At 41.1% G+C, this 27,034-nt stretch overlaps 1 protein-coding gene across 2 annotated transcripts in view; it reads left to right on the top strand.

The window, feature by feature from the left end:
* Positions 1-27,034, top strand: part of FGGY (FGGY carbohydrate kinase domain containing) — a 582,083-nt gene that overhangs the window by 442,122 nt on the left and 112,927 nt on the right. For both annotated transcript variants that reach the window (XM_007480500.2, XM_007480498.2), the window contains one exon: positions 14,509-14,570. In XM_007480500.2, the coding sequence (XP_007480562.2) occupies positions 14,509-14,570 (62 nt within the window). The remainder of the gene's footprint in view (positions 1-14,508; positions 14,571-27,034) is intronic.

Raw genomic sequence — 27,034 nt, 5'->3', positions numbered from 1 at the left:
AAATCTGTCAAGTACTTCATGTAATTATCTCATGTGAAACACACACACACACACACACACACACACACACACCGGAGAGAATTCTTCATCTCAAATCCTCCAGGGAGGAAGGAAGAGGAATCCCTGATGGGTTCCTGAGCCTTGATGAAAGAATCCTGGAAAAGGTATTTGCTGCTCCATTGTTTTCTCTTATTTCATAAGGAAGTCCATCTCTCGGTTTTGATTCTCTTGCAAGAATAGATGGCCAGGATACTGTGTGGCCGTCCCTTTATTCTAACAGCCAGACAGTGTCTTGACAATCTGTTCTCTTCTTCCAAACTCCTAATCAACCCTTTATCTCTGTTTGCTCCTTTTCTCTCCAGTCAGCTTATTCTAATTTCAGGTTCTCAGGGGCCCTGAGGCAGCCCCTCTCCTCTGTGTGACTGGATTCCAGAAGCAACTCCAGTTGGCCCTTCCCTAGCTGGTGGCATCTTCTGCTAGCTCTTATCGCTCCCCCCACATATACAGGGATTCTTCCAATAGAGCCAACCTCCCCCGCTTCCCCCCCTGCCCCACTGCATCTCCTAACTCGATCACTGTCTTCCTGGATTCCAGACATGGGACAAACCACCTGCTGTCACGTAGCAGTCAGTTTATCTGACCTTCTTCCCTCCGGGACTGAATGCAAAATTCAAACCTTATCTTTTCCACAAAATCATCTTGGATGCAGCTAATGTGAGCCAGACATCATTCCAGCAAGCATGAAGAGGTTCCTGGCCATCCCTCTTCAAGGGGAACTTTTTCATATGGACGTGAAAGGCCCATCGTCTTCCATAATTCACATCAACTCTCAGCACCCCGGGTGACATGTGGTCCAAAAAAAGGTGCCAGCTGTCATGAGAGGAGGAAAATGGGACTCTCACCTGAGAGTCTACCAGGGAAGCCACAGGTCCAGTCCCTATCCTGACATAGAAATACTGTATTAATGTGTGCCTCTGACTATTTCCCACAATCCCCTTTTCCCTTTCGTGTATGTGTGTCATTGCATTGATTTCATATTTAGTTTTGGTTCTACATGGAGACACGCTCCTGGTTTTTTCCACGTGGGGAGCTTGGATGGTTTGCTTTAGCCATTGCATTTTTCCCTTTTACTTCAAGTTAAGTATTTAATAAATATCATTAAATAAGTCATTAAATAAATAAGTAATGATTTTTAAATATTAGATTATTAAAATTATTAATATTAAATAGAAATATTTATTCAAATTATTAAATGAATATAAATGAATAATTATTAAATACTTGGAGTATTGGATATTCATTTTAATCTTTACTGTACATTTGGAGATGGAAAGACTAATGATGAGTGGCCCAAAATCTTAGGGCAATTTTAAGTTGTTAAAGATTAAAATTGCCTTAAGAGTTTGGGGATAGTCCTTGTAGATGGAGCAATCTGTGTCCCTTCTGCCCTCTGGGTGCCGGCTCTATCTCCTTTCTCTGTCTCTCTACAAGTCCATAGAAATGTATGTTCTGCATATCTGTACATTTCTGTTCATATCCATGAATGGACATATGTGTATCTACACATGTATTCATATATACATGGTCACATGTATGCTCTACCCATGTAGAGCCATCCTTTCTCTGCTCATCAGAGTTGCCCAGGAATAACTAAGAGATTAAATGTCTTGCCTGGTGGTGAATAAGAGACAAAAATAACACAGTGGAGAGAGAACCAAACTTTGAGTCAGGATGACCTGGGTTCAAATCCCATCTCTGAAATTTGAGGAAACTCCTTAAGAGTTATTGCAAAGGATTGATCACAGGGGTTGAGGTGGATGATCAGGGATGGAGACTCTAAAGGATCCCCTAGTGCAAATATCAATAATATGGAAAAAAGTCTGGATCAATGACCCATGTAAAACCCAGTGGAATTGCATGTTGGCTATGAGCCGGGGGGAAGAGCATGAATCATGGAACCATTGAAAAATATTCTAAATTAATTACTTTTCCAAATTAAAAAAAAAAAGAGTTATTGCAAAGGAGATACTGGTGTACACTGGAAGAGGGTTTGTTTTTTATTTTTTTCTTTTCTTTTTTTCTTTTTCTTCATTTATTTGTTCTGCTCTGCTGAAATTACAAGTTCAGTCCTATACCTGCAGACACACATATTTAATTGAGAGTATATGTATCTGCCTATATTATATATGTAATAGGTAAACATATCCATATATGGTGTATGTGTATGTATATAGGTTGCCGTGGACATGGGTCATGTGCTACCATAATTTCCTATAAAAGACTGAATTACTCTTTGGCGCCTTTTACCAGAGTCTTATAAAAACTATTACTTTTTTATTAAAAAACAAAAAAACGTGGCTGTTAATCCTATAAAACAGAGCCTGCCTTGATGAGTTCTGAGGGCCGCCCAGCCCTCCCTTCCCTCCGCCCTGGGAGCTGGCTCTGGCCAGTCATCCATGGTGATCTTCAAGCCTTTGAAGACGGGCCACCCCTCCTCATAGGAGTCATGGCGGAGGGCACCGAGAAGCAGACTGGAGCCTGATGTAAGGAAATAGTTCCCTTAGAACTTCTCTTCCAGCTTGATATCTGGCATGGAGCATCTCCAGTCGAGGCCCCTCTGAACTCTGAGGTTCTGGGAGTCTGGGCTATGATGCCTGCTTCTTAAAATGAGGAAACCAGTTAGGAGACTTGCCCACAGTCACACAGTCTCTAAGCCTTCAAGGCAGGATTAGAACCCAGGTCTCCGCTGGTCTGGGGTTCTCTATTTCCTGCATAGTCCTCCTTTGTCCACTCTTTAAATGTCATTTGCTATTGTGGAACTGAACCTATTTATGAGTTGTCCTAGTGGGGGTGGCTTAGCGTCTATAAAGCTAGGATTGATGTCTAGCACTAACCCTTGTGGCCCTAAACAAGCCACTAAAAATACCTTTCATGGCGGGGGAAGAGGAAAGGAACAAGCTTTTATGAAGTGGTGACTATAGGCCAGATGGTGTGCTAAGCGCTTCAGAGAGAGCATCTCATCTACAAACCTGGAAGGTAGGAACTCTTCTTATCCCCATTTTACAGAAGGGGAAACTGAGGCAAGCAGCATTTCAGCGAATTGCCCGGGTGACAGAGCCCATTAGTGCTTTGCTGTAGATTTGAATTCAGGTCTTCCTCCCTCCAGGCTAAGCTCTATCCACTGTTCCACCTGGCTTCCTCCCTTGTCTTGCCTTTAAAAGGGCAATCTTCTAACCCTCTGTATGGAGTACGCAGAGAGTAAGATGATGCCTTCTGGGAAGTCCAGAAAGCAGAGGAGGTTTAAGTCCATAGGTAGAAAGTGGCAAAGGGGACCTGCATGCACATGTTTACGCATCTGAGCTAAGGATTTAAAAGGCAGTCGAGTCCATCAGCCACACTTTTGTAGAGTTCAGAACAAGTTTGTGTTGAGTTCGTTAAAGTAACGGAATAAGCAAAAGGTCCATCGATTGAAAGTGCACGTTTTGTCCCTTTCGGTTTAGAATTTTAATCATTCCTTTACAATGGCATGCTTGCTGCCCCCCTCGGTTAAGCCCCCGTCGAGGTCTCTGCTGCGTTTTGGACAGGTTCCATCTGCCTGTTTGCAGAGGCAGGTCCTTCGGCGAACGGGCTAGCCTCTGCCTATGGGGCCTTCGTAGCTGTCCTCACGTCTGTTTGTTTCTGTGCCAAAACGTGTTGTCTTTCTTCCTTTCCCTTCCGAGGTGTTTTTGATGGCAGAACGCTTGTTTCCTCCCCATTTTATACGTTGAACCCGTGCCTCCTGGGGCTCGGGCCTTTGGGTGACTCCGGTCAGCCAGCAGAACCCTTGGGAAGGAGCCCTTTACAGAGGCCACGGCAAGCTGGCCCTGATGAAACAAAAGCCAACGTGGGCTGAAATGAAGGGGCTACCCGGGAGGCAACGGGCAGCCTGTCTGCAGCAAGAGTCCAAAGCTGAGGACTCAGCAAGACTATGTCAAACAGGAATCTTCAGGCATCGCGGCGATGCTGCCCTCGGAGGCTCTGGCCGGAGGATCGCCTCCCTGCCCTCTCCTGGCTCGATCGCGTCCTTGTTGCCGTGTCTCGGAACACTCCGGGCAGGGATGCTTCATCAGGTGGGCTGACGGAAGACGCTCGTTCTTGCCTACAGAGGAGACTCCAAACCTGAATCAGAAGCCACATCCCAACCGAAGTGGCTCAAAACCAGCGAAGCTGCTCTGCTTTCTTTAGAAAGTTCTGCCCCCGATGCACGTCTGCCTCGGAGGCCCAGAGCCAAGCTCGTTGCTTCCCTTGTCATTTAGACAAGAGGGACAGAACCTTTCCTCCGGACACAATATCATCTCACAGACTGGAGAAGCCAGGCAAGGATGAAGCAGCCCATCTGAATCGTCATTCACAACACTAAAAGTAGAGGAAATTCGGTTCATTTTCCTTGACCTGGACCCGAAGAAAACTCCATCCATCGTGTCCAAGACCACCAGGACAACTTGCTGACCATTAGAGGACTCCCGAAGGACAATGAGTTGCGTCATTGGTCAAGAACTGGTGAAATGTAAGAATTGGTCACAGAAGATGTAAGGAGATGTAACCGATGCCTTACAGTAATCGAAAGGTTGCCCAGTGCATGTGGAATTTAGACTTCTTTTGCCTGGCATCAAAGGGTCAAACTGGGAAGGAAGAGAATACGTTTTAGCCGCATCATCACATAGCCCAGGATGGAATGAGGGATGCTCAAGAATGAAATTCTGAAGACACAAAGGGAAGCAATTCTAATGAGGAGAAAGGGGAGGACAATTGTCAGAAGTAGATGCTCCAGGTACTAACCAACCAACTTAGATTTTCAAAAGAAATGTTCAGAATGGAATAAAGACTAAATATATTAAATTGTCATTTGATATGAAATTGGGAGGGACCGTTTATCCCTTGCATGGTAGAGTAAGGATCCCAAGGCTTCTTGGCAGGCTAGTACGAAGGGTTAAAATCACAGGCAAGAGAAATAGCCAGGATGGTCTTGGATTTTCCCAAACTAAATAGGCTGTTGTTTCTGAGTCCCATTAGTAATGAATACACAATCTTTCACTTGACTATAAAAATTAAATTTCCTAATATAAGAAGAGAGAGACATGGAAAGATAGTAGTTATTTGGGGGGAGGAAAAAGATGAAGAAGAATTGTTAATCCACCAAACCCAGTACACAAGCATCTGTGACATTTCAATAAGATTATGTCTATCAAAGAAGATTAAAAAAAAAAAACGATCTGGGGGTTTGGGTGAACTGCAAGCTCCCTCTGAGTCACCCTGTGAGTCAACAGTGAGATACTGTCAGTTTCACACTGTAAGTCAATATCACCCGGTGAGTCAGTATCAGACTGTGAGTCAACAGGGTGATATTGGGCCAAGAAAGCTAACAGATTACCCCCTCTGAATTCAGTGGGGTAACAGCTGGCTCTCAGGAGACGGTGGGACAGATGGATAGTACAGTGGACAGAGCACTGGACCCAAAGTTAGGAAGATTCATCTTTCCAAGTTCAAACCCAGCCTCAGATGCTTAAAAGCTATGTGATTTTGGATAAGTCATTTAATCTTGTTTGCCTCAGTTTCCTCATCTGTAAAATGAGCCAGAGAAGGAGATGGTGATCCATTTGCCTATCTTTGCCAAGAAAACCCCAAATAGGGTGATGAAAGGTTAGGCTCAACTATTTAACAACAACACAATAGGGAGATATGTTCATCCCACTGGATTCTTCTCCAGTACCTAGAACTGAAAAATGTACCTTGGGTGCATTGTATTCAGTTCTAGCAGCCAAATTTTGCAAAGGACATGGTTAAGTTGGTAAAGATTCAGAAGTGAGCAGCCTCAGTGAATAGGAAGCCAGGTCTAGAGGTCCTGGGTTCAAATTTGACCTCAGATCCGTCTTAAATGTGTGACCCTGGATAAGTCACTTAACCTCCATTTCCTAGACATGACTACTCTTTTGCCTTGGAGCCAGCCTTTAGGATGGATTTTAAGGCAGAAGATAAGAATTTAAAAAAGAAGAAAGACTGATAAAACCATTTCAAAGAACAATATGGAACCAGGCTCTAAGGGCAACATAATTATGTATACCTTTTGCCCCAGCAATAGCACTACTAGATTTATATCTAAGGGAGATCAGAGATAAGGAAAAAGGACCTACCTGGACCAAAATATTTTAGCAGGCTTTTTATAGTGACAAAGAACTGAAAATTATGGGGTTGTCCATCCCTTGGAGAGAGGATGGAATTGTGTAATGGAATACTATTGTGCCACAAGGAATGATGAACAGGATGAGTTCAGAAAAACCTAGAGAGACTTCTATGAACAGATGCAAAGTGAAGTGGCCAGAACCTGGAGAACAACTTATACAGTGACAAAAATATAAGATGATCAACTGTAAATTCTGGACCCCTGTCCACACTCCGGTACAGCCTTAGTGTCCACTGCTCTTGTTCTATAGATGTGGAAACTGAGGCAAAGAAAGTGAAGCGACTTGACCCTGGGGTTATAGATGCTAAGTGTCTGAAGCAGGATCTCATATCAAGTTCTCTAGACTCTAATTACTGTGCTTTGAGGTGACAAAACCTGGAGTTTCTTGAATCCCAAGCCAGAGTCCCATTGCCTGTAAATCCCACTGGGAAGCCCAGGCACACTTGTCTTAGTTGTGGATTCAGCCAGTTTCCAAGGTATTTATTCGTTTGAAGAATTTCTGTATGTGTGTATGTGTGTAGGTCTATGTCACCGTTTCTTTTGTTGTTGTTGTTTTTTTTGTTTCATATTTGTTCATCCATAAGACTGTTCAGTGGGCAAACTATAGGAAAGAAATCTCAGAGCCCTGCTTTCAAAGGAAGATCAGAGAAACAGACCAGAAGTACAAGATGGTAGAAACATCAGAGTCCAGACTCTGTCACTTACTATCTGGATGATCCCAAACAAGTCACAGAACCTGGATCAGTTTCAGGTTTTTCATCTGTAAATTCCCTTCCAGCTTTAGGTCTATGATGCTCTGGCTACACACACACACACACACACACACACACACACACACACACACACACATCCCACTGGGAAGAAATACCATTTTTCATACTGTAGTCAGGGGGAAGGAAAAGATAGTAGGCCAGTATCCTGGACCCCTGTGGAAACCTATGGATCCCTTTTAAATGGATAAAATAAAACACATACAATTGCAAGGAAATTAGACATGTCAAAATCAAATTATAATTTTTTTTCATTCGAATTCCCCCACCCCAGGTTAAGAACCCTGGATATTACAGGATACAACTATCAATAAATATCTATTAAAACACCTACTGTGTGGATCAGGCACTCTGCTAAGTCCTGGATTCTTTCTCAGATTGAAATGTTAGTGTTAGACTAGAGTAGAAAAAGACAAAAGACCCAGGTTTAATTGAATTGCTTTCTTGGAATCTCAGCAAATTGCTAGCCAATTCCTTTTCTCCCCCTTCTTCCTGGGCATGCATCATTCAGGTTCATTAATGTCTGAAGAAGAAGGAAATCAACCTTCTTGAAATGATGGCTCTAAATTTTATTCTTTGAGTTTATTTTTTCTGACAATTTCTTTTAGGGGCCAGTTTTATCTGTGAGCTTGTGTTTATTTTGCAATCTATCAAGGGTAAGTGTACCTGGCAGTCATGGACAGATCATGAGAGAAAATGTGTACGTTTCAGAATCGATGTAGCTCCTGGCATATACTAAGGTGTGTCACTGTCCTTACACATTAGCTAATAGGAATTACTTAATGGATGCAGAGACCAACTCAGCAAAAATCAATAGCTCTGCTGAGCTCTTCCTCTGCCTCCTCCCGCACTCCTTTCTCTCCCTCCCTCTCCAACTCAGAATCCAAGATTTTTAGAGCTGGAAGGGTACTCAGCAGCCATGTAGTTCAATCCCTGCAAGAATCAAATTAATAAATAACATATGCTATTGATATGTTATTTATTATATTTGTTTATATATTTTATATGTTGTATATATTTTAATATATTAGATTTTAATATTATATGAATGTAATATATATTTTAATAACATTTGACAACCTGAGGCCCAAAGATGATGGGTGATTTTCCCAAGTTCAAAGAGATCATAAACAACAGAGACAACATTGAGCCTCAGCTTGAAGTCCTTTAGAGAAAAGGATCCAGCCTCTCTGAGGCAGTCCACTCCTCTTTAGGATGCTTTGGTTTTTGTTTGGTTTCTTTACCTCCAGCAGCAGTTTGTCTCTTCAATCCTAATTCTGCCTGGTGGAGCTAAGGGTGATAAGTCAAATATCTCTTCCAAATGATAAAACAAGGGGACAGCTGGGTGGCTCAGAGGATTGAGAGTCAGGCCTAGAGACAGGAGGTCCTGGGTTCAAATATGGCCTTAGACACTTCCCAGCTGTGTGACCCTGGGCAAGTCACTTGACCCCCATTTTCTGGCCCTTACCACTCTTCTGCCTTGGAGCCAATACACAGTATTGACTGCAAGACGGAAGGTAAGGGTTTTTAAAAAAATGATAAAACAACCATAACTATTAACTCCTTGGAGTTTGGTCCTCAAGATCTTAGAATCATAAATCTAAAGGGTAAGGAACCAGAACCAGCTAAGCGATTCCTTTATTTGTCAGAGGATCTAGGAAGTTTGAGCACCTTGGATGAGGCATCAGAGAGAGAAATTGAACCTAAGTCTTAAAATAACCCCCTTCATTTTTCCCCAATCCCCTTTAAACTTGGAGCATTCTTAAAAAAAAGAAAAAGCCTTTTTGCCAAGACTAAAAAGGAGTCTTATTGCTTCCTTGGGTCATTTCTTTCTGAAATGACCAGGGAAAGAGGTTTTCTTCTTGCCAACCAGATGGATAGGTAATGGTAGTCTCTGCCAGTGTTTGAAAATATGCAGGGGGGAAAGGCAAGCCAGAAACTGCTCTGGAGACCAAGAATGCCCAAGTGAAACAAAAGTAGCTTCTCAGCAAAGCCAAGATCTGCATGGAAAGGATGAGACCCAGAAACACGTGGACTAGATACAAGAGAAGGGAAATGAGCCAGGGAAGTAGGAGGTCTAAAATGCGGGTTCAAGTCTTCATCCTTGGAAGTCAAGAATATGTTTGCTACAGAGAGAGATCAAATGTGCTTTTAGCCCTCTAGTCATGAATTTGGAGAAGTATCTTGAGTCCTCTTTGGGGAAAAAGAGAGAATATCGTACTCATTCAGAAATCTACATTGGTGTTAGTCTATTATCCCAATTTCTTTAAAGTTTTTTTAAAAAAAACTATTTCTACACTGAGTGTATCTATTCAGTGAGGAAATGAATATCAAGACCTGAACTGATAGCAAATATTTAAGGTGTTTTAAATTGGATTATTTTTATCACCATCACCCTTATCATCTTATTCACTATTGTGATCATCATCCAGGTTAAATAGCCTCAGTTTCCTCCCTCAACACTCATATTCTATCTTCTCCAGTCCTCTTCTGACTCTGGTCATCTGCACATTCTGCAGATTGTCAGATTTTACTTTTTAATCGCGAGATTTTTGCTTTTGGAACTTTCATTTAGATTTTTGGTAGAGGCAGGAAAGCAAGGAACAGATCTGCTGTGACGTGGACATATTTGGTGCATAATGAGTGCTTAGGAAAGCTCTGAAAGAAGAAGATTGTGTTTTCCCTGAATTTTTAAAAATCGAGTTTAGGATAGAATAAACCAAGTTATCAGCTAGTCTGTCTAGGTCTGTCCTGATACCTCGTTCTGCATCTCTTTCTTACCAGTCTAAAACCTCATCTGGGGGAATAAATATCCGCCTAGCCTAACTCTGTGTCTTGTATGGGGTCCTGAGGACCAGCTGAGCTGTTAATCTTAATGCACCATGCCCTCTTTAGAGACAGCCTGCCTTCATGTTTCTTTGGGTCAGCTGAACTCAGAGAGAGCACTCTGCATAATTAAATCCCAGGCTGAAGTGGGAGTCCCAGGAGGCATCTCATCTCTGAGATTGCTTCTTTAGATGTAATCCTCTCTAACCTCAAAGGTGTGATCATCTTCAGTGGTTCTCCGCTGTCTGACTGTGGGACCCTGGGCAAATCATTTAACTTTCCCAAACCTTCGCTACTCTATGTGCAAGATGATAATGATATCTTTGGTGCCTCCTTCACGTGAAGGTTCGAGTGAAACAATGTGCATAAATAAAGTATGTTGCAAACTTTAAAGTCCTATACAAATAGTTATTATTAAGTAATAGAAATATAACCTATTAGAAGTCATTATTGCTGTGATTGTCATCATCTCATTCCTATTTACTTTTTTTTGAAACCCTTACTTTCCATCTTGGAGTCATTACTGTGTATTGGTTCCAAGGCAGAAGAGTGGTAAGGGCTAGGCAATGGGGGTCAAGTGACTTGCCCAGAGTCACACAGCTGGGAAGTATCTGAAGCAAGATTTGGACCCAGGACCTCCCATCTCCAGACCAGTGGGCTTTCCACTGAGCCACCTAGCTGTCCCATCCTCCCCTGCTATTGTCTTTAAGTTTGACGGAGCTCAGATAGAAATTGTCGTTCTTCTCTGTTTTGCATCTCACGATCTCTAATGCAAGTGGATGGAACGATTGCTGTTCATCAGCAAATGAAAGTATTGGGGTCCAAGCTCCTCTTCTGTAAATTGGAGGGGAGAATTTTCAGGGCATCTCCAGGAGCAGAGAGGATGATGCCAATGATGAGCACCACATTTCTGCTCCCACATGCTTTTGATTTCTTCTACAGGGTCCTTATATTCAGAGAGCTTTTCTTCATATATAAGTTAGAGGCTCCAAGTGTTTGCTATGGTGACATCTAGTGAAAACATGATTCTAAAAATTGATATCACTTAATATTGTGCCCAGGTGACTATAAGCAATCATTTTCTCAGTCATAATCCCATTTCGGTGCATTTCAATCGTTGAATTCTCAAGGATATTTGGAGCTTCTTCTTTGTAGGACACAGATTTTCCGTATTCACTGAAGGATAACATTCCTGTGTTACTCAACTGTCTCCCTGATAAATCTCTTTTTAAGCATTCAGTAGATCCAATATTATTTTGTCACTTACAGTGATATATTGCACAATTTCTACATTTCCTTGAAAATCAGCATTGTCCCATAAGTCTGTGCTTCTTCAGAAATCTCTCTCAGTCGTTTCTGGCAGCAATGATATCATCTCATACTGCTATCATGAAATCTTTCCTTTCTGTAAGCAAATTCCCTTATCGCAGCCATTTGTCTAATGCGTCTCTGTTGACTTATGGCTGGTTGCATTAAAATGGATATTTACCCATGGAAGCCCTTTTATCTTCATCCTGGATCTTGGCTGTTTCACAGCCTCCAGGTGGTAAACGTGCCAATTTTGGTTACATGTCTTGGGTCTAGTGACACATCCCTATTACCTGCTTTTACTGGAGCTCTTTAAAGTGGTGTCTGATTGCCCAGAAAAACACGTCTGTGAAATTTAACACTGTTTGTTTGGGGGCTGAGAGCATCTATCAATTCTGGCCGTTCTTTTTGATGAGGAAGCATCTGGCTTCCCAAAGCTGCTGTAGATGAGCCGCAACTTTGGTTCATATTATTTAAGTGGGTTTTTTTCAGCTATTTTAAAAATCTGCTCCAAATGCATGTATTGGTATGGAGAAGAGGTTCTTCATTCCGAAAGCGTTCTATCCATGGAACTTTAACTCCAGGATGGCGGCAAGTTTCTTGACTATGACTTCCTCCCCAGTAACTTGGCACTCAATGTGCTTTACCTAGAAAACCTCCAGGAATTGTCCTCATCTCTTAGTGGACCTTTCATTCTAAGCTAAGACCTTCATTTCCTTTTTTTCCCCTATTCATTTATTCATTCATTCATTCGTTCATTCATTCATTCATTTGTTTGTTTATTTGTTTGTTTAATTATTTTTATACATTGAGAGTTTTACTCTCACTGAGTCTAAAAAATCAATCAATAGGAACTCATTAAGTCCTTTCCCCATATCGGGTACTGATTTTAGCCCAGAGGATACAAAAATGAACAGGCAACAGTATTTTCAAGGTGTTTATGTTCTATGAAGGGAGATTGTGCCCGTGTGTGTATGTGTATATGCATGTATATGTTATATGTATAATTATATGTATAAATGATTTAGAATAAATGCAAAAGAGTTGGGAGAAATCATGTATCTATTGTTTTCCTAGTTCTGCTTACTTCACTTTGTATCTGTTCATACAAAGTTTCCTATATTTACCTAAATTTTCCAGGATTTCTTAGACTTCAATAATATCCCACTATATTCATATACTACAGTGTGTTTAACCATTCCAAAATGAATAGCCATCTCGTTTGTTTTTACTTCTTTCCCACCAAAAAAGGCCTTCAATGACTATGGGACCCTTCTGTCTTTGATGTCCTTTGAGGATAGACTTGAAGTGGAATCCCTGGGTCAAAGGTTATGAGTATGTTTTTTAAACCCTCACCTTCTTCTCAATACTGTGTATTGGCTCCAAGACAGAAGAGTGGTCAGGGCTAGGCAATGGGGGTCAAGTGACTTGATCAGGGTCACACAGCTGAGAAGTGTCTGAGGTCGGATTTGAACCTAGGACCTTCAATCTCTAGGCCTGGTTCTCAATCTACTGAGCTACCCAGCTGCCCCCATCAAAGGTTATGAGTATTTTAATCACATTTTTACTATAACTAAGCATTGCTTTTTTAATAGCTGAACCAAGTTTTACCTCCACCCTCACCATATTAGAATACTTCTTTTCCAAAGTCTAAAATATATTTATTGAAATAAATATAATTGATTTATCCAGGGTTCTTTAACTTTTGGGGTGATCTCAAACCCCTTGGAGAATGCAGTCAAGGCAATGGACTCTTTCTCTGAATCATATTTTTCAATGTATAAAAGAAAATATAAAAGAAAATCATTTTAGTGAAATTCAATTTTGTGTGCATACATGTATGTGCACACGCACACACAACACACACACGTACTAAACAAGTTCAAGGACAATAGATTAAAAATCCTGGAGGTAGATGGTAGATGAATATTCCTTGGAAAAAATCATATAGAACCCAAGTAAATATAAAACTATAAAAAGTGGATCAGCATATGCTAAAGGCATCATAATAATGATAATAACGATGACTAATATTTAGATAGTACTTGAAGGTTTCCAAAGCATGAAGCAAAGCCATTTCAAGTTACCTTGTACAGATGGAGAGAAAGCCATAGAGATTGATGGCTAATAATAACATTAACATTGATGTAGTTCTTACTATGTGTTAAGCTTTGTGCTTACAATTATTATCTCATTTGATCCTCACAACCATCCTGGGAAGTAAGTGCTACTCACTCCATTTTACAGATGAGAAAACTGAGATAGGTAGAGGTTACATTGACTTGCCCAAGGTCACACAGATAGTACTTATCTGATGTTGGATTTGAACTCAGGTCTTCCTGACTTTAAATTAGAAGAGAAAGGAGACCCTAAGGACAAAGGATCATAGATTTCGAGCTGCAAGAGACCCCAGAGATCATGTAGTCAGGCTCCTCATTTTATAGAATTATGAGGACAAGGAAACTGACACAGATAAAGAAAAGAATGAATGTGCCAAATTCCACATGGAAAGGCCATGATAGAGTAGAACCTTGATCTCTTGGCTCCTCATTTGTTCATTATACTTTCTCTTTCACTTCATTATCTCTATGAATATGATGGAAGTAGAGGCTGAAACATCACCGCAGGGGCAGCTAAGTAGTGCAGAGGCTAAAGAGCTAGAAGTGGAGTTAGGAGATCCTGGGTTCAAATCTGGTCTCAGACACTTCCTAGCAGTAAAACCCTGAGCAAGTCCCTTAACCCTGATTGCCTAGCCCTCAACGTCTCTTCTGCGTTAGAGCCAATATTAGTATGGCTTCTAAGACAAAACAGATAACAGATGTGATTTAAAAAAAGAGAGAAAAACATTACAACCTCCATTGCTGTGCTATATTACCCAGGACTCAGCATCCATGATTGATAGAATAATAATCTGGCTCACTTTTCTCCCCAAACCTGGAGTCAGGCAGTGTATATACCATTATTCTTATTTTATAGAGTGATTTGCTCCTAGTCAAACAGCTAGAAAGTGGAAGAGCCTGGATTTGAATCCAGTTCTCTGAACTCCACATCTAGGGCTGCTTATGCATTAGGCTCCTTGCTTTCTTGTGACTCTAAATGCCCCCCTGCTTCTTCCTTTCATCCTTAGGGGTTAGCCAAGGGTTTCATTGATCTTTGCTAATGTTGCTGCAATGAACAAGGAATACCCAGGCTGTCCACTAAGATGAGCAAGGATGGCCTTTTCCAAAATTCTGAAGTGCTGCTAAATTAGGATTTCCCTTCTGGCAGATTCCTTGGTAGAAGAAAAGAGTTTTGTTTTTGTTTTCTTTCCCTAAGAGTCTTCTCTTAAGCTTATAGGAAGTATTTTGGGGGACACAAGTTTACCTTTACTTCTTGCTTTTACAGATAGACCATGTGGTCCAGGGACACGCTGCCTACCCTGAACTGCAAGCAAAGGCTTCCGCCAGGTAACTACTTTTATTTTTCTTCCCCTACAGCCTTTGTTCAAAATAGTGTGGTTTTCATTTACTTTGAGACAATGGAGCCTTCTAATATTCCCAGCATTCTCGATTTAGAAGTGTTTGAATATTGTTTCTGAAAGTCACTACACGTGAGACTTTGACAAGGCGTGGCACCATTGTTGACCTCAGTTTACTCACTTGCAAAATTTGAACACTAGATGAATTTAAGCTGCTATTCGTTTCTGAATCCTGGGATCCTCTCAGCCTTCACTACTGTGAGATAGACAAGACAAGGATTATTTCTATTTTACAGACATACAAACTGAGGCTTCAGAAGGACTTGGTGGAGACAAGACAGTGACCCTAGATTTGTGACTCTGTTCATTGGTCTTTGCCCTGCCCCATACTGCCTTTCATTGGCATCTAAGTTTTGGTGTAATTTTTTCAAGCAATGATACTGGGGAGCCAGAGCTTTGTGGCAATTCTTGAATAGACTTGCCAGATGAGCCCCAAAGGGCTCTCATAAGATAGCCTATGAGAAAGCAGGGCAAACTTTAGGATCAGGAAGAGACCGTGAATATTATTATTTAGTCCATTCCTGGCTTTGGCAGATGAGTAAACTGAAGTTCAGAACAGAGATCTACAATGATTAGTGAACTATAAGTCCCTTTGGATCCGTAGTGCAGTATATCAGACATACAATAGTAAATTAATGTGATCTTGGCTACTAACCTGAATTAAGGTGATGTGACGCCCATGGTCCTCTCATTTGGGAAGTATAGTGTTTAGTACTGAGCACCCATTAAAAAAAAATAAAACCCTTACCTTCTGTCTTAGAATCAATACTGTGTATTGGTTCCAAGGCAGGAGTGTGGTAAGGGCTAGGCAGTGGGGGTTAAGTGACTTGCCCAGGGTCACACAGCAAGGAAGATTTCAGATTTGAACCCAGGACCTCCCATCTCTGGGCCTGACTTTCAATCCACTGAGCCACCCAACTGCCCAATCTTTAAATTACATTAATCAATAATCAAAGAGTAAATATTTATTAAGTGCCTATCATGTGCCAGAAGATAAAAGAAGAGGTAAAACACAATCCCTGCCTCAATGAGTTTACAATGTAGTAGAATATTTTTATTGATAACTTTTATTTCCATATCTCCTACATTCCCCAATGTTCCCCTTTCCCAGGAACAAACCTGTATTACAAAGAATTAAAAAAGAAAGGAGGAGAAAATTCAGCAGAACTAACCAATAGGATGGAAAGGTCTAATAATAAATGCTTTCTATAAGCTTCAAAACTGCAAAGAATTCGCTGCACATTTGAAGGCCTTTGACCAGCAGAAGAGGGTTCATAGGATAGTGTAGAGCCATCACAATGATCTTTGGGACGATCAGATAGAAGAGTTGGGAATATTTGGCTGGAGAAGAAAAGGTAGCTGCCCTCAAGTATCTAATAGGCTGTTGGGGAAAAGGGGGCTAAACTGCTTCTGTTCCCTTCCCAAAGCTGGGGAGGCTGGGAGGACTCAAGGATCAGAAAAACTGGGAGTCAGAGAGATTTGATGTCTTCTATTCCCAACTTTTAATTAACAAATGAGGAAACTGAGCTCTAGGGAGATTAAACGCTTTGACCAAGCTCATAGAACCAACAAGGGGAAGAACACAACTTGGCCAGGATTCAGTAGTTGTGGTCCAGTGGAGAGAGCATTGACTATGGAGTTAGAGGACATGGGTTCAAATCACCCCTGGCACTTGGTACCTATGAGACTCAAAGCCACTTACTCTCCCTAGGCTTTGGCTTTATCCTCTACAAAATGAGGGAGTTGGACTCCCCCCTCTCTTCCAGCTCTATATCTATGGTCTTATGCAATTTAGAACTGTTCAGAGGAAAAACTCTTGATTCCAGCTGTTTGCAGAGTGAAATGAGCTAGCTCAGGAGGCAGTGAGTCCTCCCATATCACAGAATGATAACTAACATCCCACTCTGCAAAAATGTCAATGTCAACCCTTACTGATTCATTCCTTTAGGTCAACCAGTCATCTAGCATTTATTAAGCAACCACCATGTGCCAGACACTGCTAAATCCTATAGGACTTACAGGATTTTGTTTTCAAGGGTTCTCCTTTGAAAATGTGAATGCCCCAAGGAAGGATGACATCTTAATCTCTTATCAGCTAACACTTGAGTTATCTATTAACACCTTAGCAGGAATTAGTAGGAACAAGGTCCAGGGTAGCACTGGAGGAAAGACAGAGTTGGACAGGGAGAATGGCACGTAGCTCTCCAACAGCCCATCTCTTGTGGGAGATGCTATTTGTCTGACATCTTTCTTGAATAGCAGTAGGTGTATCTTGATAAAGTCTGCAGATTATATCCCTGAGGAGTTTGAAAACTATGTCATGGGAGGATAATAATATTTAAAAAAAAAACATTGGAATATTTAACCTAGAGACGCGTTACGGAGTCATGATCCCCATCTCCAGGTCTGTGAAGGGCTGGCAGATGGAAGAAGTAACAGGCTCACCTTTGTGTGGCATAATTAGTATCACTGGGCAGAAGTTTCAGAAGGGGAAGAATCTGGCACAGTGTTTGGGGGAAAATTTTTTAACAATCCAGAAGGTTGGAAAATGCATTGAGATACCTCGTGAAATAATAAGTGCTTGATCCCTAAAATTATTCAAGTAAAGTCTCTGCCCACCTGTGAGAAAGTTGCAGAGAGAATTCCTACATGGAATGAGTTATTACTAAGAATGTAACAAATGAACCCCATTTTGGTCTTTGGGACCCTTATTTTATCCCAATATAATAAAGGGTATTATTGAGTCTTAGGAAACTAAGGGGAGAATATTAATAATTATTGTAGCTTAGCTAGGAATTTAGAATTTAAATCTCAGAATTAAATTACTTTATTAATTATTATTAATATTAATTTTATTATTAATTATTAATATACTTTATTATTATATCATATATAATTATATTATATAATTAATATATTTAATTATTAATATTAATATTAAATTAAATAGAATTTAAATATATTATTTATAAATATAATTTCATATGAACTAAGAGATTGTCTAAAAAGCTTGGTAACCTGGCCAATAGAGAGCTTGCCTTGGTATTGTTAAATTTAATTGTGGTTGGATTCTGAATATTTATATAAGTGGTTGCCAGGGATTTAATTTCTAAATCCCAAAATTAATTACTAAAGTAAAAGGAATTTATGGTAGTTTATTTACAAAAGAGGGAAGATATTAAGGAAGAGAGAAAAGGAAGGGAGAGAGATAGAGCTCCCACTTCCACTGATACCAGTTAAAATTTCTAAGCTCCAGCCAGAGGAAGAAAATCTCAAGATGATGGCCTTTCCTGGAGGCTTCATGCCTCCAGAAAAAAAGGGGTCACTAAGTCAGCCTTTCACTCACCAAGGGTGACCATCTAAAATGAAAGCAGTCTGTGGTCTCCTGCATGAGTTACTCCAGGGATCCAGTTCTTTCAGTCCAACTCCAAGTTAGAGATCTCCTCGATTTTGAACTGAATTGAAATATCTTCTCTTCTGGCTTCTGGTCCTCTTTTTAAAGATCTTTTTCTCTTGTGTCACCTCCCCTAAATTTCACATCTACCAATCATAGCAGATGCTTTTCTCCAGGGATGCCCACTCTTTAGTTCACATCTTCTTTGGTTTACATTATATCTTTTGGGGTTACTTAACATCTTTTTTTTTGTTAGTTCACCTTTTGTAGTTACTTAACACCTTTTTGTATTTAAAATGGGTAGATCTACTTAAAATACTGAGTTATCACCTTTTGGGAGATTAAAATCTAAAGATAGATCATGGATTATGATTCAATCTTCCCAATAAAGGAAGAGCTAAGTACCTTCATTGTTACAATCAGAGTATTACAATTTGACCTTCACAATAAAGGAAGAGCTAAGTATCTTTAGTGTTACAATCAGGGGAGAGCTAAATCCAATCTTCACAGTATCAAAGATCTCAGTTGAAATCCTACCTTAGAACTTACTCTCAGTATGATCTGAGCAAGTCACTTAACGCTTTTCAGTCTCAGCTTCCCCATCTGAAAAAGAAGAGTAATGATAACAATGACCAAACTCAAGGATCGCTATGAGGCTCAACAGGTAACATAGGCAGAGCACTCTGAAAACCTGAAAGTACATTTGAATTCTCCATCTTCTTTACCTTTTTCATCATCTTCCTCTTCTTTTCTGTTATCATTTTAGTATTTTTGGTGTCAGTGTTATTACTGTTATTTGTAGTAGGAGTACTAATATGTAGTACTACCCAGTGTAAGTGACTCATATCATATTGCTGGTTGTCAGGTCTGTTTTCTCTGTTCTTTCTTTCTTTACTGTCTTTGTAAAAAGTTTCTGTTAGTTGGTATAGCAGAGAGACCACTGGACCTGGGCTCAGGAAGACCCAAGTTCAAATCCAGCCTCAGATATTTAGTAATAATGTGACCCTGGGCAAATCCTTTAAACCTCTGTCTGCCTCCATATCCTTGTCAGTAAAATGGGGATGATAATAGCACCTATCTCCCAGGGCTTTTGAGAAATGATCACTAGAAATGATTTCATATGATACATGGGAAGTGCTTAAAAATGTTTGTCTTCTCCCTCTATCCTCATAGAATCATAGGATATAAGAACTTTAAAGGGAACTTAGAATATAGAATGTTGGAACATCGAACATCATCAAAGCTGGAAGGAACCTTAGAACCAAAAACTTCAGAATAGTAGTAGGGACTTCTACTTAACAACATCAAAGCTGAAAAAGGGACCTTAGAACGTACAATTAAAGAATGTAGAGTATTAGATCTAGAAGAGAACTTAGATTCTGTTTGTCCTGAGCTCTTCTTTTTACACAGTAATAAACTGAAACCCAAAGGAACTAAAGGACATCCCATACCTCACAGATTTTTCTGGGTGGATCAAAGGTTAGAACTCAGGATTCCTCAAGCCAACATGGAATGAGAGTCAGCATTCAGGTGTATTGAAATCTCCAGTTTCAGAAAGCATTGCTCTTTTGGTTTTCCTTTGAGTAGGCAGAGAGAGTCATGGTAGCACATCCCACCTGTTGCTAAGCAACTTGGTGATGTCCAATAGATGGATTGGCCCATTGGCTGCTTCTTCATCCCACTCTCAGAGAGGAAGGTAAAGATGGTGCACTTGAAAGCTTTAGGGATAATGAATGGATTTCCATCCTTCCTCACTATTAACACTTCACAGTTTCATGTATTCCTTTGTAATAAGGGAAAGAGCTGCTGTCCTCCAACATCTGCATGGCTTCCTTCCTTAGGAGACTTGCGGAGTCTTTGATTCCATAGCAGAGCTCCATGCTGAGGCATTAGCAGGGTTTAGGCTACATAGGGCTGCCCCCCACCTATTCATCTCCAGTCTTCAGTATTTGTGGACCACAATACTAACTGAACATTTGCTAACTGTGCACCAGTACAGAGGTGCCCATGGATGATTCCTCGCCAAACTCGGGCACTAACTCAAACTCCTGAGAACTATATTGACAGAGAAGAATATTTTCTGCAGACTCTTGGCTGTCATCCTTTTGGAGAACCAGCCCCTAAACTCAGTGCCAAGGTGAAACAAGGCAGCCTAAGTAAGGATGGGTTCCTGGCCTCAACTAGCTGACAGTTTAACTGGTGAAATGCTTTCTGGGGTGTAAAGGGGATAAACGCACCCACTGGAAATGCCCCTCACAAAAACCCTGAGCATTTGGATATTTCAATTTTTGGTGGGATGTTCCATGACTCCAGATCAGACCTTCAGGACCTTCTGATTCACCAGAATTCACTGTTAGAAAAATTAGGAATATCTCACAGAATCAGTGAGGGGGTGGGGGAGAAGAGGGAGGACATTCAAGACGAATTGATAAAGTGAGGAAAGCTTTCAGATTAAGGCTCTGTTAGAGAGAAATTTTCATAAGACCATTGTTTTGTGTGAAGGCATTGGAGAAGAAAATGCTTCAGCAAATGCCTCAAATGCCCTTTTTTTTTTAATCCTTACTTCTGTCCTAGTAACAGCACTAAGACAGAAGGGCAAGGGCTAGGAAAATGGGGTTAAGTGACTTGCCTAGGGCCACTCAGCTAGGAAGTGTCTGAATACAAACTTGAACACAGGTCCTCCCAACTCCAGACCAGGCTCTCAGTCCACTGAGCCACCTCCCTGCCCCTCAGAAGCCTTCATTTCAATGTTATCTTATCACAGACTCCTCCCCTTTTTTTTTTTTAAGCAGAATGAAGCTTTGCTCTATTTCTTTATCTTTTTAATGATATCTATGTTTGCTTTTTCTCTTTGAATCCATTTTTTGGCTTTTCTTTGGCTGACTCTATGTGGATTACCAGACGTCATCATCACTTGGGGTCACTACTCTTGGTTCCAGGGCTTTCTGCATTTCTCACTCCAGCCAGTGTGGCCTCTTCCCCTTAGAGCTTTCTTCTCCCTGACTTCCTTCTTTTCTTTCTGCTCACATTGACCCATTGTTAAAAGCCTAACTCTCCTCATTTCCTCCAATGCTTAGACTGCCCTCCCCTACAATCTGGTCTACTATTTATTCTTCCCCATTCTACACTGGGACAGCTCTAGAATCATGGGCTTAGAACAGGAAGGGACCTTACGGGCAATCAAGCCCAGCACCTTCATTTTACAGATGAGGAAACTGAGACTCAGTGGTTACGTGACTTTGTCACAGCCACTGACTCAGCTAGGAAGGACCTGAGGCCAGATTGGAACTTGAGTTTTCCTGACTCCAGCTCTAACGCTGTTCTCTACACCACCTCTAATCACGGGGTTACTGGTGGCTGAAGAGGCTGGATTTCTTCATGTTGGTTTGTGGTTCATCCGTCCAACACTGCCAGATACATTTCAAGTTTCTCTAACAGGAAGCCATAGCCCTGGCTTCTGAGACCAAGGTCAAGGTGGGAGGCCTTAAAGAACAGGGTTCAAACCTTGGCCTTAGTTCTGAGGTCTAATAATTAGGGTGCTCAGACCACTGACCATGTGCCTGTCACTGAGCTAGAGGACATGTAGACCCAACGAATGGCCACAGCACGCCCAGGCCCTCTGACATTAAGTCCAGCATCCAGAGGAATGAATCTCAAGTCTTTACAGAGTCCTTACTGTGGTCTAAACTCAGTGCCAAGGTGAAACAAGGCAACCTAAGGAAGGAGGGTTCCTGATCTCAACTAGCTGATGGTTTAACTGGGAAGATCGGATGCAGATACTACCTTCATGTGGTTGTGGTTGTGGCTTTGGATCCCTAGTACTTGGCACAGAGGCTAGATCATTGCGGGAGAGAGAAGGAAGGGAGAAGGAGAGAGACAGAGACAGACAGACAGACAGACAGATGGACAGATAGATGGATATATTATATATGTAGACAGACAGACAGATAGATAGATGGATGGATACATGGATATATGGATAGATAGAAAGATATGGAGATAGATAGATATTTAGATAGATGGATAGATGAATAGATAGACACACAGGCAAACAGATAGATAGATGATAAAGAGATAACATATCTAGTCAGACAGACAGATAGAAAGATATAGATAGATAGACAGACAGACAGAGAGGTAGCCATGTAGCTAGACAGATAGATAGATAGATAGATAGACAGACAGACAGACAGACAGACAGACAGACAGATAGATAGATAGATAGACAGACAGACAGACAGACAGATAGATAGATAGACAGACAGATAGACAGATAGATAGACAGACAGAGAGGTAGCCATGTAGCTAGACAGACAGACAGACAGACAGACAGACAGACAGATAGATAGATAGATAGATAGATAGATAGACATACAGATAGACAGACAGAATTTAAAGAGACAGATAGCATTACATGAAATGCTAATTTTACAAATAGAATAAAACAAGACAACCCCTGTAGGAAAAACAATTCATATGTCAGAACTAGAAAGAGGGTTGCATGAAGACTATGGAATGCTGTTTAGATGCCTAGAAAGTGGCATGAAGATCTGGCTTGGGCAAGATGAGATAAACACTAACTTATTAGACCGAGGAGATCCAGAGGAAGAATGCAAGGTTGGGGTAGGAGGCAAATGAGGATGATGGCCAGAGTGCATGCAGTATGGTATGAATAACAAGTATTTGTTGATCTGAAGTTACACAAATATTATTGTACTTGTTTTGTGAATAAATTAAGGAGTAGAGCACTAATTGGCACACCTAGCACTTGAACTCAGGTCACTTGATTCCATGTCTAGAAATCTTGCCAACACGTAATATACCTGTGTAATTGTTGGGGGAAAGGAGAACAAGATTCTAAGACTATTGAGGTTCTGCTCAGGAAGACATCCTTCCTCCCTCCTTCCTTCCTTCCCTCCTTCTTTCAGTTCTTTATTCTTTCCTTCCTTCCTTCTTACCTCCCTACCTTCTCTCCCTCTCTTCCTTCATTTTTCTCCTTTTTCTTTCTCTCTCCTCTCTCTCTCTTCCTCTCTCTCTCTTCCTCTCTCTTTCTTTCTCTCTTTCTTTCTTTCTTTCTTTCTCTTTTTCTTTCTTTCTTTCTTTCTTTCTTTCTTTCTTTCTTTCTTTCTTTCTTTCTTTCTTTCTTTCTTTCTTTCTCTCTCTCTCTCTCTCTCTCTCTCTCTCTCTCTTTCTCTCTCTCTCTCTCTCTCTCTCTCTCTTTCTTTCTTTCTTTCTTTCTTTCTTTCTTTCTTTCTTTCTTTCTTTCTTTCTTTCTTTCTTTCTTTCTTTCTTTCTTCCTTCCTTCCTTCCTTCCTTCCTTCCTTCCTTCCTTCCTTCCTTCCTTCCTTCCTTCCTTCCTATCTTTTGCAGAACATTATAGTGTCTCACTTATTTTGCCACCATCAATGGAGTTATCTGAATTGTTCAGACAACTGAATTATTTGAGCACCAGAAATCTTCATATTTGTAGATGAAATGTATCCAAAGGGCATTCCACACTTTGCTGCTTTGGTCAGTTTTACTTTTCTTGGTTACGATGCTTCTGAGAATATTATGAAGTTTTGCAGGAACACGGAAAGAAAAGTGGTAGCTCATATGGGCTCTAGGTCTTTAAAGCTTACACAATACTCTGTAAGCTTTCTCTTCTTTGAGGAGATTCTCTGCCTTGGTTCTCTCATTCTCTGTGCCATATGGTGCACCCTTTGACCAGCTAGACCTGTCTCTCTTGGTCTCAGAAATTGAGTTTAAGACCCAAGCATACCACTTACTGACTTCACAAATGTAGGGAAGTCATTCGTCCTTTCTCTGCTTCAGTTTATTTGTACAATAGGGAAAATAATAACAAAGGAGATTTGTTCAAGTCCCGTCCATAACTTCTCATGTGTTCCCTCTGTTTGCTTCCATTCTGGCTTACAAGATCATCCATTTAGAATTGGAAGGGATCTCAAAGGTCAAGTCCCATTACCTCTTTAACAGATGAGGAAACCGAGGATCAGGGAAGTGAAGGGCCAGTAAGGACCGCTTATCTCCACCTTAGAGCCATAATTCTGTGACTAGCTATTTAGACCTCTCAATATCTCGTCCCCTCTAGATGAAGGATGGATGGTCACCATACGAAAAGCATTCAAAATTCTCCTTAGTTCAGCCCCAAGAAGGCATAACGCAAGGGTAAAATTATGTGAATAATGACATGAATTAGTTACTTTAATGCCTTCCAAGTGCACTTCATTTTGAATGATCGACTCAGATAGCACACATGGTTAGGTATAATTGAAAAAATATGGAGTTGAATGGTTTGGTTCAAAGTATAAATATGCAGCTGTGAGGAGGTCAGAAGTCAAAGGGGTAAAGCACATGTCAAGTTCCCTTAGGGATCTCATTAGTGCATGATTGACTATGGATGGGAAAGCTAAATGAATATCACTGTTTGGACCTACAGTAAACGAGACAATGGCCAATCAATAGTAATTAGAGTGAGATTCTGTTATTGACCCAGATGCTTGAAACCAAATGCCCTACTTTGAGATTCCTGAGGAGACAGAATGAAAAGATTTTTAAGTGAGCTATTTATGATAGAGCAAGAGAAAGAAAGAGAAGGGGAAAGGGGGAGGAGAAGGGTGAAAGAGGAAAAAAATGAGGGAGTGAGAAAAAGAGAGAAAGGGAGGGAGAGAAAAAAGAAAAAGACAAGAGTAGAGAAAAGGAAAGAGGGTGAGAGAAAGGAGAAAAGAAAGGGGTCAAGAAGAGAAGTCAAAGGCTCCAGGAGGGAAGGGAATCCCTTGTCTTAGAAGCATTTATGCCATTTTGAAATGGAGGGTTAATAGGCTGTCCCAAATCTGGCTAGACTGGAGGTAAAAGGGAGACCACACATTACTACCCAGTCTGTCCCTCTCCTGCTCAGATGGCACAGCCTTCCTCCTCTTCTTCCTCAGCTTTCCCCAATCATGGAAAATGTATGTTAGAATGTGGAACCCCAGAGCTGGAAGGAACTTTCAAACACAGACTGTGCTGAGAGCAAAATGGAGATCTAAAATGTCGGAGCTAGAAGGCAGCTTAGACTAGAACCTTACAACTGGACCTCTTCTTCCCTGTCTTCTCTTCAAAACACTTGACTTGCCTCTGAGAGGATCTGTTGACTGTACCTTACTGCTATTCCCTACTTTGTGGGTCTATCCGCTATCTCCATGCCTTGGCACTAGCAGTCTGCCATGATGGAATGGTCTCCCTCCTCACCTCCACTTCTTGGCTTCCTTCAAAATTCAGATTCATTCTCCTACAGGAAACTTTTTCTGGTTCCCTACCCGAATGCCTTCCCTCTGAGATGATGTCCTATTTCTACTGTCTGTCTCCGGTGGCCATAGTAGTTTGCAGGTTGCCTTCTCCATTGACTTGTGAGCAACTCAAGAACCATTAAAAAAAAAAAAAACACTTTCTTTGTAGCCTAGCACAGCGCTTGGCACTCAGGCATTGTTGAATAAATGTTTGTTGATTGCTAGATTCACAATATCAGAGCTGGGAGGGATCTTAGAACCTTTAGTGTCAGAGCTGAACAGACTCAGAACAGAGAATGTTAGAACCAGGAGGACCCTGAGAGTTTATAGAATGTTCGAGCTAGATCAGCCCTTGGGACTAAAAAGGACAGAGCTGGAAGGGATCTTAGAATTCACATTGTCAGAGCTGGGAGAGCTTAAAGATCATAGAATGTCAGGCTGGGAGAAATCTTAGAATGGAATAGATTGGAGCAGAAAGGCCACCAGCAGCCATCTGGTCTAACTACCTTCTCTTATCATCCAGGAAATGAGGCGCAGAGCATCTTCGAGACATCACAGCTAGTTGACACTAAATCCTAATAGTTCTACAGCCATTGAAATAAATAAGTCTTGGAGACCTGCACCAGTAATTTACAGTCATTGACAACTTAGACCATTCCCTTGTCATTTTGCAATGGCCCCTGAGTCATCCTAAATGTGCCTCACGACACTTCTAATGAAAGGCAATGGATATTAACGTGGGAGATAAATAGGGCTAGCTGGGGAAGGGGCTTCACAAAGGACATCCCCATCACTCATCTCTGTTTCCAAATACTTCCAAGCACATAGGATGGCATCAGGATTGTGACTTCCCTGCCCTGAGAGGCATTTGATCGTTTCCTTTTGTTTTCATTTTTTACCTTGATTGGTTTATATAGGGTATAAATAGGCCATTAGGTGGGGAGACGGAAAAGTAGTGACAATAGAACATGGCATTAATTTCCTCTCTATAACTTCTAAAATGAGAATTTTAGAGCATGCAGGGACATAAGTCATTCAAATAGTCATAGATCTAAAGTTGAAGGGACCAGGAACTGACCTCCTCTTTTTATGCGTGAGAAAATTGAAGCCCCAAGATATTCAGTGATTTGTCCCAGGTCATCCAGGTATTATGTGGGAAAGTGAGAATTTGAACCCATCACCTCTGACTCAGGTAGTGGGCATCAGGGATAGGATTTGAAACCAGGTGCTCTGACTCCAGTGTTAACACTTCACCACACTTGGGAAAGGATTGGACCAAATGGCCTCACGTCTCTTCCAACTCTCAAAATCAATGATTCTGTGATTATAATCTCCTGATTTCCAGTCTAATACCTCATCTATTTATTGCTTTGTGGCTACACCCTAAGGTCCATGGGACCTTTCTACTGGACTTACAGGTGAAACAGCATTTATTTGTTCTCTCCTCCATTAGAAGTGAGAGCATGACTGCCCTTTCTGTTTATACCCCTAGTGCTTAGCTCTGGGCTTTGAACCTAGTAAGCACCTAATAAAAGCAATGGGTTTTTTTCATGTGTTCATTCCCATAATACAACATTCCTTCTCGCCTTCCATCTCCCCTCCTACTGCAGTCCAATCCCCGTGCTCAGCCTGGGAACTGACCTTTTCTTCCCCACATTCCTAGTGCCATATGCTTTCCAGAGGCCATATGTAGCACCTAGCAGCAAAGTAATTTTCTCTTGACTTAGGTTA

This window comes from Monodelphis domestica, chromosome 2, assembly GCF_027887165.1.
Source record: "Monodelphis domestica isolate mMonDom1 chromosome 2, mMonDom1.pri, whole genome shotgun sequence".
NCBI lineage: Eukaryota > Metazoa > Chordata > Mammalia > Didelphimorphia > Didelphidae > Monodelphis > Monodelphis domestica.
The sequence above is the reverse complement of the archived record's forward strand: the minus strand, read 5'-3'. Positions and strand labels throughout refer to the sequence as shown.